This window comes from Chlorocebus sabaeus, chromosome 24, assembly GCF_047675955.1.
Source record: "Chlorocebus sabaeus isolate Y175 chromosome 24, mChlSab1.0.hap1, whole genome shotgun sequence".
NCBI lineage: Eukaryota > Metazoa > Chordata > Mammalia > Primates > Cercopithecidae > Chlorocebus > Chlorocebus sabaeus.
In genome coordinates this window covers 36,050,189-36,063,699 of record NC_132927.1, presented here as the reverse complement: position 1 = coordinate 36,063,699, position 13,511 = coordinate 36,050,189, and the positions used below count along the sequence as shown (strand labels likewise).

The 13,511-nt window shown below is 39.6% G+C and overlaps 1 protein-coding gene across 3 annotated transcripts in view; it reads left to right on the top strand.

Annotated features, from left to right (window-relative positions):
• RTN1 (reticulon 1) overlaps positions 1-13,511 on the top strand; it is a 264,816-nt gene that overhangs the window by 218,141 nt on the left and 33,164 nt on the right. The window contains exon 1 of one of the 3 annotated variants that reach the window (XM_007986832.3): positions 12,557-12,735. The exons of 1 other annotated variant lie outside the window; for it this stretch is intronic. In XM_007986832.3, the coding sequence (XP_007985023.1) occupies positions 12,675-12,735 (61 nt within the window). In that variant the 5' untranslated portion in view covers positions 12,557-12,674. Of the gene's footprint in view, positions 1-12,556; positions 12,736-13,511 lie in introns of those variants that run through there. One more of the 3 variants, XM_037984072.2, reaches the window with a different exon arrangement.

Here is a 13,511-nt window from a genome sequence, read left to right as displayed (position 1 = left end):
CTGTGAGTATAGAATTGTTCACAATATTCCTTTATCTTTTTAATGTACATGTGATCTGTTTTGATGTCCCCTCTACATTTATGATACTAGTAATTTGTGTTCCCTCTCTCACTCTCCTTTTCTTTTTTTCTTTTTTTTGAGATGAGGTCTCACTCTGTTACCCAGGCTGGAGTGCAGTGGCATGATCATAGCTCATTGCAGCCTTGAACTCTTGGGTTCCAGAAATCCCTCCACCTCACCCTCCCAAATAGCTAGGACTACAGGTGCACACCACCATGCCTTGATCATTTTTTATTTTTTGTAGAGACAGAGTCTCTCTAAGTTACCCAGCCTGGTCTCAAACTTCTGGCCTCAAGCAATCTTCCCACTTTGGCCTCCCAAACCGCTGGGATTACAGGAATGATCCACCATCCCTGGCCTTGTGTTCTCTCTTTTTTCTTAGACTGGCCAGAGGCTTATTGGCCTAAAACAATCACATTTCAAATGATATCTATAAGATCACTGAAACCACAGGTGGGCCTACCCTAACTAAAACTGCAACCCACCATAACTCAGCTTAATTTCTGATGGAAACTTGTCAATTCCTCAGTTGCTACTTACTAGTAGAAGGAGGAACTTTTCTGAAGGAAAATAGCATCAACTGTCAGTCTTTGTGATTCTTTTATACACAGTGCCCATCATGCTATAAGATACTATTAGACATATAAGAGGCAAAAACATGAGACCAACAATCAAGCAAAAAATGAGATGATAGAAGCAGACACATAAATGATCCAGATATTGGATACAGCAGATAAAGACTTCAAAATAACTATTGTAAATATGTGAAATAAAATTGATTAAAAAGATGAAGAATTTCAACAGAGATATGGAAACTATTTTAAAAAGTAAAATTACTAGAACTGAAAGGTAAAATTTCTGAAATTATGACTTAATTGACTATGTTTAATAAGACTTTGAACATAGAAGACAGAATTAGTAAACTCAAAGATAGCTCAATATCAAATATCCAAAGTGGTAGATAAAGGGAATAAAAATATAAAAAGAAAAGAGTATAAAAAACTTGTGAAACATTTTCAGAAGGTCTAAAATATGAAAAATTGCTTTCATAAAAGAGGAGAAAAGAAAATGGGTCTCAAGGAATATTTGAAGAAATATATGAGACGTTACTCAAAACTGATAAAAAGGCATCCATCCACAGACTTAAGAAGCTCAGTAAACCCCAAAGGAATAATAAAACTATCATAATCAAGCTGCATCAAACCAAAGCTAAAGAAAAAATGCTAAAAAACAGCCATAAAAGTTACTTTCTAAGAAGCAACAACAAGACTAATTACTGACCTTTCAACTGAAATTATGAAGTCTAGATGTTGGTGGAATGAAATATTTAAATTGCTGAAAGAAAAAAACTGCCAAATTAAACCTCTTTGCCCAATGAAACTATCATTCAAAAATGAAAATAAGATAAAGTTATTCTCAAACAAAAGTTGATACAAATACTTGCATGACTTGAGATAAAAGGAATAGTAAAGAAAATTCTTTGGACTGAAAGAAAACGATCTCAGATGGAAGGAATGATATGAATGGTATGACAGGAGGAGATGAAGAACACTGGAAAGGATAAATATGTGAGTAAATGTGAAAGATTATTAATTTTTGGACAACAAAAAAACTGTTGTATAATTTGGTGTTTATAGCACCAACAATATATAAAAACCCTAGCATAAAAGGGGACAGAGACTAAGGGAGTTTGATGTTGTAAGAAACTTGTACAGGAATTTGTAAATTTGCTAATTTAAGATTTGCTCCAACATATTAAGGATGAACATTGTAATTTGTATAATAATCACTCAAATGTTCAAAAAGAGGCCTGGCGTGGTGGCTCATGCCTGTAATCCCAGCACTTTGGGAGGCCAAGGCAGGTGGATCACCTGAGGTCGGGAGTTCAAGACCAGCCTGACCAACATGGTAAAACCCTGTCTCTACTAAAAATAGAAAAAATTAGCTGGGTGTGGTAGTGTGCACCTGTAATCCCAGCCACTCAGGAGGCTGAGGAAGGAGAATTGCTTGAACCCAGGAAGCGGAGGTAGCAGTAAGCCAAGATTGCACCACTGCACTCCAGCCTGGGTGACAGAGTAAAACTCTGTCTCAAAAATAAATAAATAAATAAATAAATAAAATGTTCAAAAAGATAAAACTATAAGCTCTTAGAGGAAATGATCTACAAAAATATACTTTATTAATTTCAAACAAGGCAAGAAAGGAAGAACAGGCCAGGCATGGCTACTCACACCTGTAATCCTAACACTTGGGAGGCCAAGATGGGTGGATCTCCCAAACCCAGGAGTTCCAGGCCAGCCTGGGTAACATGGCAAAACCCCATCTCTACAAAAAATACAAAAAAAAAAAAAAAATTAGCCAGGTGTGGTGGCACATGCTTGTAGTCCCCAGCTGCTTTGGAGGCTGAGGTGGGAGGATCACCCGAGCCCAGGTCAAGGCTGCAGTGAGCCATGATTGCACCACTGTACTTCAGTGTGGGCAACAGAGCAAGACCCTGTCTCAAAAGGAAGGAAAGGAAGGAAAGTGAAAATAAGCTTTCATTTGAAGGAGTTAGTAAAACAATAGTGAATTAAAGCAAAAGAAAAGAAATAAAGGAAAATAAAAGCAAACAAAATGGAATGAAATAGAAAGCAGATATACAATACATAAAAAGAAAAAAGTAAAAAAATTTATTATTTAAAATGAACTCATAATATTGAAAAATCTTCAAGATGATCAAGAAATAAAGAGAAAATAAAATTTAACAATATCAGAAATGAAAGAAGGGACATGCCTATGGCACCTCCATTTTGTTAAAAAACATAAGATGATATAAAAAATTTATGCCAAGAAACTGACAACATATTTTAAATGGACAAATTCAGGCTGGGCACAGTGGCTCACGCCTGTAATCCCAGCACTTTGGGAGGCTGAGGTGGGTGGATCACGAGGTCAAGAGATTGAGACCATCCTGGCCAACATGATGAAACCCAGTCTCTACTAAAAATACAAAAATTAGCTGTGCGTGGTGGTGCGCACCTGTAGTCCCAGCTACTCAAGAGGCTGAGGCAGGAGATCGCTTGAACCTGGAAGGTAGAGGCTGCAGTTAGCTGAGATCATGCCACTGCACTCCAGCCTGGTGACAGAGCAATATGCCATCTCAAAAAATAAATAAATAAATAAATAAGACAAATTCATTTGGAAATAAAAACCAAAACTAACATAAGAAGAAATTAAAAATTAGAATAATCCTAATATCTATTAAAGAAATCTATAATTACAAACTGTTTTACAAAGAAAAGTCCCAGCCGCGATGGGCTCGGTGGTGAATTCTTCCAAATATTCCAATATGAAATAATACCATCTTACATAAACTTTCAGAAAATACAGAATGAAGTAACATTTTCTAACTTGCTTTGTGAGGCCAGTATAAACTTAATTCAAAAATCTAAGCTATCACAAGATGAACAAGCATATTGCAAGAAAAGAAAATTGGAGGACGGTATGTCTTCAATATGGATAAAAAAAATCTACACAAAATATTAGCACATTGAATCCAAATTGAATACTGATGTATTAAAAGGATGTCACATAGGAGCTGTGTGAGGTTATTCTAGAAATGCAAGGTTTAACATTCAAAATTTGATGCATGTAATTTTTATATTAAGAAAATAAAGAAAAAAATCCATGTGGTCATCTCAAGAGCTTTAGAAAAAGTATTTGATAGAATTCAATATCTGTTCATAATAAAAACTCTCAGAAAACTGGAAAACAAAGGACACTTTATTAATCTTAATAAGGAGAGCTAAATACTCACAGCCAACATCATACTTGGTAGTAAAAATTTTGAGCACAGTTTTCCCTTCCCTTACTTCAGGAGTAAGACAAAGAATAATCTGTTATCACTTCTACTCATCATTATATTGGAGGTCATAGCCAGTGCAGTAAGACAAGGTAAAAGAGATAAAAGTACAAAGATTGGAAGGGAAAAAAAAAACAATTTTTATTCACAGAAGATATGATTACAAGCATACCTCATTTTATTGTACTTTGCAGATACTGCTTTTGTTTTTTTGTTGTTGTTTGTTTTTTAACAAATTGAAGGTTTGTGGCAACCCTGCATTGAGCAAGTCTATTAGCACCATCTTTTCAACAGCATCTGGTTACTTCATGTCTCTGTAACATTTTGGTGATTTTCACACTATTTTAAACTTTTTTCTAGTTATGACAACTGTTAGGGTGATCTGTGATCAGTGATCTTGATGTTACTGTTGTAATTATTTTAGGGTGCCACAAACCGCACCTATAGAAGATGGCTAACTTAATCAATAAATGTTGTGTGTGTCTGACTGCTCAACCAACTGGCCAGTCTCTAGTCTCTCTCCCTCTGCTCAGGTCTCTGTATTCCCTGAGACACTACAGTATTTCAGTTAGACCAATGAATAACCCCACAGTGGCTTCTAAGTGTTCAAGTGAAAGGAAGAGTCATATGTCTCTCACTTGAAATCAAAAGCTAGAAATGATTAATCTTAGTAAACAAAGCATGTTGAAAGCTAAGATAGGCCAAAAGCAAGACCAGTTATCCAAGTTGTAAATGAAAGGAAGGATTCTTGAAGGAAATGAAAAGTGCTATTTCAGTGAACACATGATAAGAAAGCAAAACAGCCTCATTGCTGATATGGAGAAAGTTTCAGTGGTCTGGTTAGAAAACCAAACCCACCGTAACGTTCCGTTAAGCCAAAACCTAATCTAGACGAAGGCCCTCACTCTTTAATTTTACGAAGGCTGAGAGAGGTGAGGAAGCTGCAGGAGAAAAGTTGAAAGCAGCAGAGGTTGGTGCGTGACAGTTAAGGAAAGAAGCCCTCTCCATGACATAAAAAAATGCCAGGTGAAGCAGCAAGTGCTAATGGAGAAGCTGCAGCAAGTTATTCCAAAGCTCATTGATGAAGGTGGACTACATTGCAGCTGGTGACTTTAAGTTGAAGACAATGTTAATTTACTATTCAGAACATCCTAGGGCCCTTAAGAATGATGCGAAATCTACTCTGCCTATGCTCAATACATTTAACAACAAAGCCTGGATAACAGAACATCTGCTTATAGCATAGTTTATGGAATATTTTAAGCTAACTGTTGAGAACTATTGTTCAGGAAAAATATATATATTCCTTTCAAAATATTACTGCTCATTGACCATGAACCTGGTCCCCTAAGAGGTCTAATAGAAATGTGCAAGGAAATGAATGTTTTCTTGCCTGCTAACACAACAACCATTCTGCAGCCCATGGATCACACAGTAATTTTGACCTTCAAGTCATATTTAAAAATACATTTTGTGGCTGAGCACAGTGGCTAAGGCCTGTAATCCCAGCATTTTGGGAAGCTGAAGGGGGTGGATCACCTGAAGTCAGGAGTTTGAGGCCATCCTGGCCAACATGGTGAAGCTCCGTCTCTACTAAAAATACCAAAATTAGCCAGGCATGGTGGCAGGTGCTTGTAGTCCCAGCTACTTGGGAGGCTGAGGCAGGAGAATCACTTGAACCCAGGAGGCGGAGGTTGCAGTGAGCCGAGATCGTGCTTCTGCACTCCAGCCTAGGTGACAAGAGTGAAACTCCATCTCGGGGAGGGGGGGAAAAGAAACATTTTGTAAGTCTATAGCTGCCATATTAAATGCTCTGGAAAGGATTCACCATTCTAAATGTCATTAAGAACATTCGTGATTCACGGGAGGAGGTCATCCTCCATAACCAGAGTTTGGAAAATGTTGATTGCAATCTTTATGGATGACTTTGAGAGGTCCAAGACTTCAGTGGAGGAAGTAACTGCAGATGTGAAAATAACAAAAGAACCAGAATTAGAAGTAGAGCCCAAAGATATGACTGAATTGGTGCAATATCAGGATCCAACTTGAATGGATGAGGAGTTGCTTTTTATGGGTGACCAAAGAAAGTGGTGTCTTGAGATGGAATTTACTCCTGGTGAAGATGCTGTGAACAGTGTTGAAATGACAACAAAAGATTTAGAATACTACAAACTTAGTTGAGAGAGCAGTGGCAGAATTTGAGAGGATTGACTCCAATTTTAAAAGAACTTTTACTGTAGGTAAAGTGCTGTCAAACAACATTGTGTGCTGCAGAAAAATCTTTAATGAAAGGAAGAGTCAGTCAGTGTGGCAAACTTCACTGCTGTCTTACTTTCAAAAATTGCTACAACCACTCCAACCTTCAATAGCCATGACCTTGGTCAGCAGCCACCAACATCAAGGCAAGACCCTCCACCAGCAAAAAGATTATTATGGATTACTGAAGGCTCAGAAGATTATTAGCAGTTTTATCAATAAAATATTTTTAAACCAAGGCATGTGAATTTTTTGTAATCATAATGCTATTGCACAATTAATAGACTACAGTATAGTGTAAACATAACCTTTATGTGCACTTGGAAACCCCCAACATCATGTGACTCACTTTACTGCAATATTCACTTCATTGTAGTGGTCTCAAACAGAACCCACAGTATCTCTAAGGTATGCCTGTGTGTGCATAGAAATTTTTAAAGAACCGTCAAACAGAGTTAATAAGTAAATTTAGCAAGGTCACTATATAATACTGTATTAACCTAGTGTGTTAGGCTGTTCTTTTGTTACTAAAAAGAAATACCTGAGACTGGATAATTTACAAAGAAAAAAGGTTTCATTGGCTCATGGATCTGCAGGCTGTACAAGTATGGCACCAATATCTGCTCAGTGTCTGGTGAAGGCCTCAGGAAGCTTACAATCATGGCAGAAGGTGAAGTGGGAGCAGGCACATCACATGGCAAGAGTGGAGCAAGGGAGCAGAGGGCAAGAGGGATGGTCCCAGACTTTTAAACAACCGCACCTCATATGAACTGAGTGAAAACTCACTTATCACCAAGGGGATGGTGCTAAACCATTCATGAGGGATCCACCTCCATGATCCAATCACCTCCCACTAGGCCCCACTTCCAACTTTGGGAATCACATTTTAACATAAAATTTGGAGGGGAAAAATATCCAAACCACATCACCTGGTATAGCATTTTTCATTTCCACTTTAAACTTTCCTATTTCAACTATGTACTCAGATTTTCTTTTGTAGGCATCCTATGGCTCGATTTTTTTCATCCAATCTGACAGTTTCCATCTTTCCAGCTGGCAGAAGTTAGATATATTTAGATGTATTTCCAATAATATAAGTCCTCAATGTCATAGGTTCTTGGAAACTATAGCTTGAAGTGAAAAGATGTATAGCAGGTTCTTCAATAATGTCATTTCATGCAAGGTAGGTTCACTATTAACACTGGTGAGAAAAAAAATCGTTCTGTTATATGTCTTTTTCCTTAAAGTTGCAGTTTCCAAGAACCTATCAACGATGTTAAGTGAGGACTCACGGCACTTCATTTTTTGCTTTCCATTTACCAGTTCTTTGTATTTTCTTCTTATTTTCCCCTTTCCTAATTTCTATTGTTTGATTGAATTTGTTAATTTTCTAGTTTATGCAATTTATTTATTTAGAAGTTATATGTTCTAATTATTTTCTTTTCAGGTTACAAATACTTATTATACAAATCTAAGTTGCCAAAGTCTACAGTTGGTATTTCTATTTTCCTCCTAAACAATGAAAGGACTGTAGAATGCTTTTACTCTTCCCACTCTTTTCCACCTGATGTTCTGTTTTTGTCTCCTCTTTTAGTTTTACCTTTCTTTTATAAATCCTCAAGCTAGCCATTAACAATTTTTATGTCCAGCATTTTTTTCATGCAACTCATTTCTAAGGTTCAATTTTCGTCTTCCTAAAGTGTCACCTTTGGTAGATTTTTCTTCAGGGTCTGCAATTAGTAAATTCTCTCATTGATTACATATTTGAAAAGGTCTGTTAGTCTTGCTGGGTATAGAATTCAAGATGATGATTACATTCCTTTGCTACTTTGAAGATATTATTTTCTCAAGCTATTATATTCTGGTTCTATTAAAGACTGCTTTGGTCTAACAGTTTCTCTGAGGTAATCTGCCTTTGATTTATGCTTGCTTTTAAGATTTTCTCCTTGTCTTTGATGCCTTACATGTTCACTATAATGTGGGTTAGGGTATTGATTTATTATTTGTCTTGCTAAAGGCTGACTGACTCTCATAACCCTAGAACTTATCAATTCTGGAAAACTGCAAATTTGGATAAATTATTCAAGTTCCCACGTTAGTCCACTTCTCAAAACCCTTCAGTGTCTCCCTCATTTACTGCCAGTATTACTACTCAGGCCTGGCATGATCTGGACCCTGCACATTTCTGTAATTAAGTTTCCCATTAATTCCATTTCTGTCTGACAGGAAATCCCCATGACTCAAACTGATGATGCTATTTCTTGTTCATAACTCAGCTTTCAACTTTACCTACCTCTAAAGCCTTTCCTGAAACCTGTTCTTCTCCCTAGCCACTCTCTGTTTTGTGTACCCACTCTTTCATGCTCATAGGTCTGTTAGTTGATTGTATTTATCTATTTATGTGTAAAATTTCCCCCCTCTAGACTCAAGTTCCCAGTGGGCAGCTCCCTTTGTATTTATGGAGACAGGTCCTTAGTATGGGCTCTGTAAATATTTGTAGATCAAATGAATAAATGAATCACGAAACGAGGGTAAACACTAACTCATAGGGATCTTGTAACAACTAAATATATACCACATGAAGAAGCACCTGGCAAATAACATGTGCTAATCTATTGTTTGAATCTCCATATTCATGCATTATTCTGCTACAGCGGGTTATGTACCAAACTGGTTGCCTTTTAAAATTTCCTTATTCCATATGGCACAGAGTTCTCAGTGTTCTTTGATCATAATGAAGTATATTTTTGGTTCTGTGCCTTTTATTCCAATTGCTATATTTCTCAGTACAAGAAAAAAGTGAAGATGCTTATATAGTTTACCAGTTATTACATTCTGTCATGAAAATGCAGTGCATCTGTGAATGTTCTTCTCCCATATATCTTAATGGCATCTCCTGCTCCTTTAGGTGTCTGCTCCAGGCCTTTGCTGACCCTCCTTACAAAATAGCAAATTTCTACCTCACCTCCACTCTGTCCTCTTTTATGTGCTTTATTTTTCCCATATACTTGTCCATAAATGAATATTACATATTTACCTTTTTGGTTATTATTTGCCCACACATACACACCAGCATATAAAGTAGGAACTTTGCTTTATGCCTAGAACAGTGTCCAGTACACAGCAGGTACTCAATAAATATTTGTTGAATAAATGTATCAATGCAGATGCCACTCTTTCCCATCAGTAAAATTCTAGTGCCAGAGGAGACAGACACAATAAAACCCCTCTGGGAATGCTAGCCTTCAGTATTCATCTTGACCTGGGATAAGATTACAAAACTTGACTATTTTGCTTTTCCTGAGAACAGACTGTCTAATGCATGATTTCATCCTGAAAAATAAAGAAATCACTTCCTCTCCTGGCAAGCACCTTAACCAAGTTCTAAGCTGGCTGCAGATAAAGCCCGTCTGTTCTCTACTGGTTTAAAGATAGTGGCAGTTCCTGCCTGCTTTTAGCAAGCTTTATTTTGCTTTCTGTTTTCTTTCACCACTTAAGGAAAATTTACATATCTTTTCTACCCATTTTATCATTTTGATCTTGGCAAGAGCTTTCAATTAATACTGTGTGAACAGTTGTGCAAAGAAAGCACCCACTTACAATGATTATGGGAAATAAATTCTTATTATTTCATAATGACAAACACCTAAAGCGTCCAGTTATTTGTATTATAATTTTGAGAGGTCCAGAGATGACAAATGACTTGCTGAGGGCCATGTAGCCAACTTTTACAATACAGGTGATTCCTGGTTTTCCACGAATAAGTTCATTTATGTTTCTCTTACCACTTACACATTAACCTAAAGCCTGCCAATTCTTACTTCACTAGTGTGAATCTGTCTGTGAAATAGCCACCTTACTTCCTCAACCTTCAACTATCAAACTGTTAGAGTGGGTTTTTTGTGTGCCATCCAACATCTTTCTCCACACTTAGCGTAAATGAAAATAATGTGGTCTTTCAGCTAAGCTGACATTCCAAGGACGGGGTCTCACTGTGTCACCCAGGCTGGAGTGCAGTGGTGCGATCACAACTCACTGTAGCCTCAACCTCCCTGGGTTCAGGTGATCCTCCCGAGTAGCTATGATTACAGGTGCATGCCACCATGCCTGGATAATTTTTTTTTTTGTATTTTTTTTTTTTTTTAGAGATGGGTTTTCACCATGTTGTCCGGGCTGGTCTTGAGCTCCTGGGCTCAAGCAATCCACTCACCTCAGCCTCCCAAAATGCTGGGATTACAGGAGTGAACCACTGCACCTGGCCCCAAGGTCAACTTTATGGTCAATGAAAATGCCTGGCCCAGGAAGTCTGACCTAATGTATCCTCCAATTTAAAGAGAGTTTGCTTCTCCCTGTTCCTTATTGGGAACATTGTGTATTCGCCATATATACTATACAGACTGTCAGATACGGCAGTTTCCCGTAATGTGGACACAATACTCATCACTAAAGGTACCTGCTGGCACCTTCGGGACTTAGGGCGGATAACTGGGGCTATCATTGGACTGGCAGTGCCTCCTAGTGGCCACAGCTCTAAAGATCTCCCTCCAACTGAAAAGCAGCCAGGGCAGCAAGAGCCCACCAGGCAACCCCTACGCTACCCTCTCCTTTCTTCTCAGTCTTGTCCCCATATCATGCAGTGAGAATTCGGTGCTGATCAGGCTGTCATCATATATACCAGTCTTTTCAGTATTTGACAGAATTCCCGAAAATGACGTGGCAATGAAAAAAATTGGGAGGAGGGAGGAAAGGTAGGGAATATAAATAGAAAAAAAAAAAAATCACGAAAATATCCTTAGAGTAGGTCATTGTGAAAAGTGCTTTGTAATAATGTGGTCATTGTTGTTCCTTCCCATCAACCCTGTGGGAGCTCTGACACCCCGTTAAGCTTCATTCGGTTTCTCCACAAGCTTGTATCCTGAAAAGAATACACACGATCCCAAAGATCGTATTTTAAAGTGTATATGCTTCATTAAAATGAAAGATGATAAATCATGTCTACAAGCATAACCTTGAGATTTCTGTCCTTAGGCCCTTGCTGGTGTGGGGTATGCAAATGTACATTTTGATCTGAGAAAGAACACCTCTAGGAACTGTAGAGGAATCGGGAAGGCTCCACTCCTCTATGAAAAAGACCCTGTAATGGATAAGGCCGTGCTACAACAAGATGAAGTGGAAAGTTTGTTCCTGCTCCCTCGGAACTCTTCCTTCTGTATGCTCCCATGATCTCCAAGGCATCCTCTGTCCTCATGCAGTGTCTTGTCTCCTCTAGGTACCTCTTCCAACACTACCTTCTTTTCTAGACAATGCCCACATTCCAGTCCTTTCTCTGTCCTATTTCTACCTTTTCTTCATCAAAATACATTTATCCCATCCATTCTCTCAGGGTCTTGATGTATGTTCCGATAAAGTAGTTTATGGTAAGATTTAAAAAGTAGGTCACCACCCATTGTTCTGTTCCTTCCTTAGACGTTTGCATTTTAACTGGGGACTCCTGACATCCTTGACTACCTGGGCTTGGAAACCAAAGCCTTATCTCCCAAATACACACCACCCACCTCCATTGCCCCCCAGTGGTCAATCCTAAAGATGACACTGTTGAGACAATGCCCTTTGCTTCCCTAAGTTCTGTCTGAACGTCCCCACAACTGATACCCTTGGATTGTCACTGCATTAACCAATGACTCCACATACCAGAGTCCAAGGGCTTTGGTCTGGGGTCTACAGGCACTGCATTCTGACATGGATTCCCTGAACCCACAAACAGAGGAGGGGGTAACCCAAGAAATACACCAGCCCTCTGGGACAGAGCAGTAGGATTTCCCTCCAATGATTGTTTCTTGCCAACAAAGGTTTGGATATCTGTGGAGTATTCCAAAAGAAGGAGAGAATCTGGCAATTCTTCGTAAGATTCTAGGCAATTAAAATTCATTGAGTCCAGATTTTTAAGAGGTAAGGGAGAAGTGAAAGGTAAACGGTGGCGACAATTGGGGAACATTATGCTGCAAGCCTGACATTTATGATGCCGTTGACTTGGTCTTGTCCAGCACGTTTCTTGGATTTCTCAGAAATTTCTAGAATATGCACCTCGCATATTCTGGGAGTCAAGAACTCCCAGGAACAGCCCAAGTCCCCCTCGTCTCACCCCCACCCTCAGCCTTTTTTCCCCTCCTCCCAAAGCTCCGACCCCCTGTCCGCGTCAGCGCCTTCCCGGCCAGAACCGCTTTACCCGTCTCCAGGGTAGCACCCTTGGGCAGCCCAGGCAACGCTGTCGCGTCGAGCGGCGCTCGCATCCCCATGCGCGCAGGCGGCTCCGGTGCCGCGCAGCGCTGATTCGCTGCCGGCCGCGCAGACTGCGGCGGCAGCGACGCTCCCGCCCCTCGCCGCGCGCCGCCTGGTGCAGGCTCAGTCTCTCCGCATCCGCGCGGCCACGGCGAGCCCAGCCGCAGCAGTCGGGCATCAGTGAGTGCACGCTCGGCGCCCGCGAAGAGAGACACGGCGAGCCCCCAAAGCCCGCACGATGCAGGCCACTGCCGATTCCACCAAGATGGACTGTGTGTGGAGCAACTGGAAAAGTCAGGGTATTCTCTTTATTTCAGTAGTGCATGCCTGAGGCGCACGGGAAACCCGGGACCCGGACTCATCCATTGTGCATCATTTCACCTGTGGGACCGGTGCATGCTTTATACCCCGGAGCTTTTCTGTTGGGGGATAGTAAACCTGTTATTTCAAGAATCAAAATGGATGGTGCTTGGTTGTTGTTTGTTTTCTTTTTTCTTTAACCCCACCCCCACCCCTTTGTTTTCTTATTGTAATGCTGGTATTTTAAATAATGCATCAGTCGCCTCCTCTGGGAGTTCTTTTGGGATCTGTGGATCATTCAGTACTTGTTTAATGTTTCCTAATCGCCGGAGTTAAAGTGCTTTCTTATTGTTTCATGCATCCCAGTGTATTTATTTCTGCCCTAAGGTTGAAATCTCCTGGCAGAACCACTAACTGAGAGGGCTGGAGTGCATCCTTTTAAGAGGGACACACCCATTTCAGGGTTATTATTTGTGATCACACAAAGGAGAGTAGAGATGCAGACTAGCTCTCGAAATCCTGAAAATATGATGGCGTAGTCACATATTAGGATGGTTCACTTTGAAATATTTGGGGTTTTTTTCTGTCATTGGAGTAACCTGTGACTAGTATTTATTAATAATAGGTATCTGTGAAATAAATGGAGGGAAAGAACGAAACAGTGCCGTGGCCCTTGGTATAACAGATTTATTTTGGAATAGTCCATATTAGCACTGGGTGTGGCTACCCTCCAGCCTCGTTTGGATTGCTTTTCAGCCATTTTTATTCAGCCTCA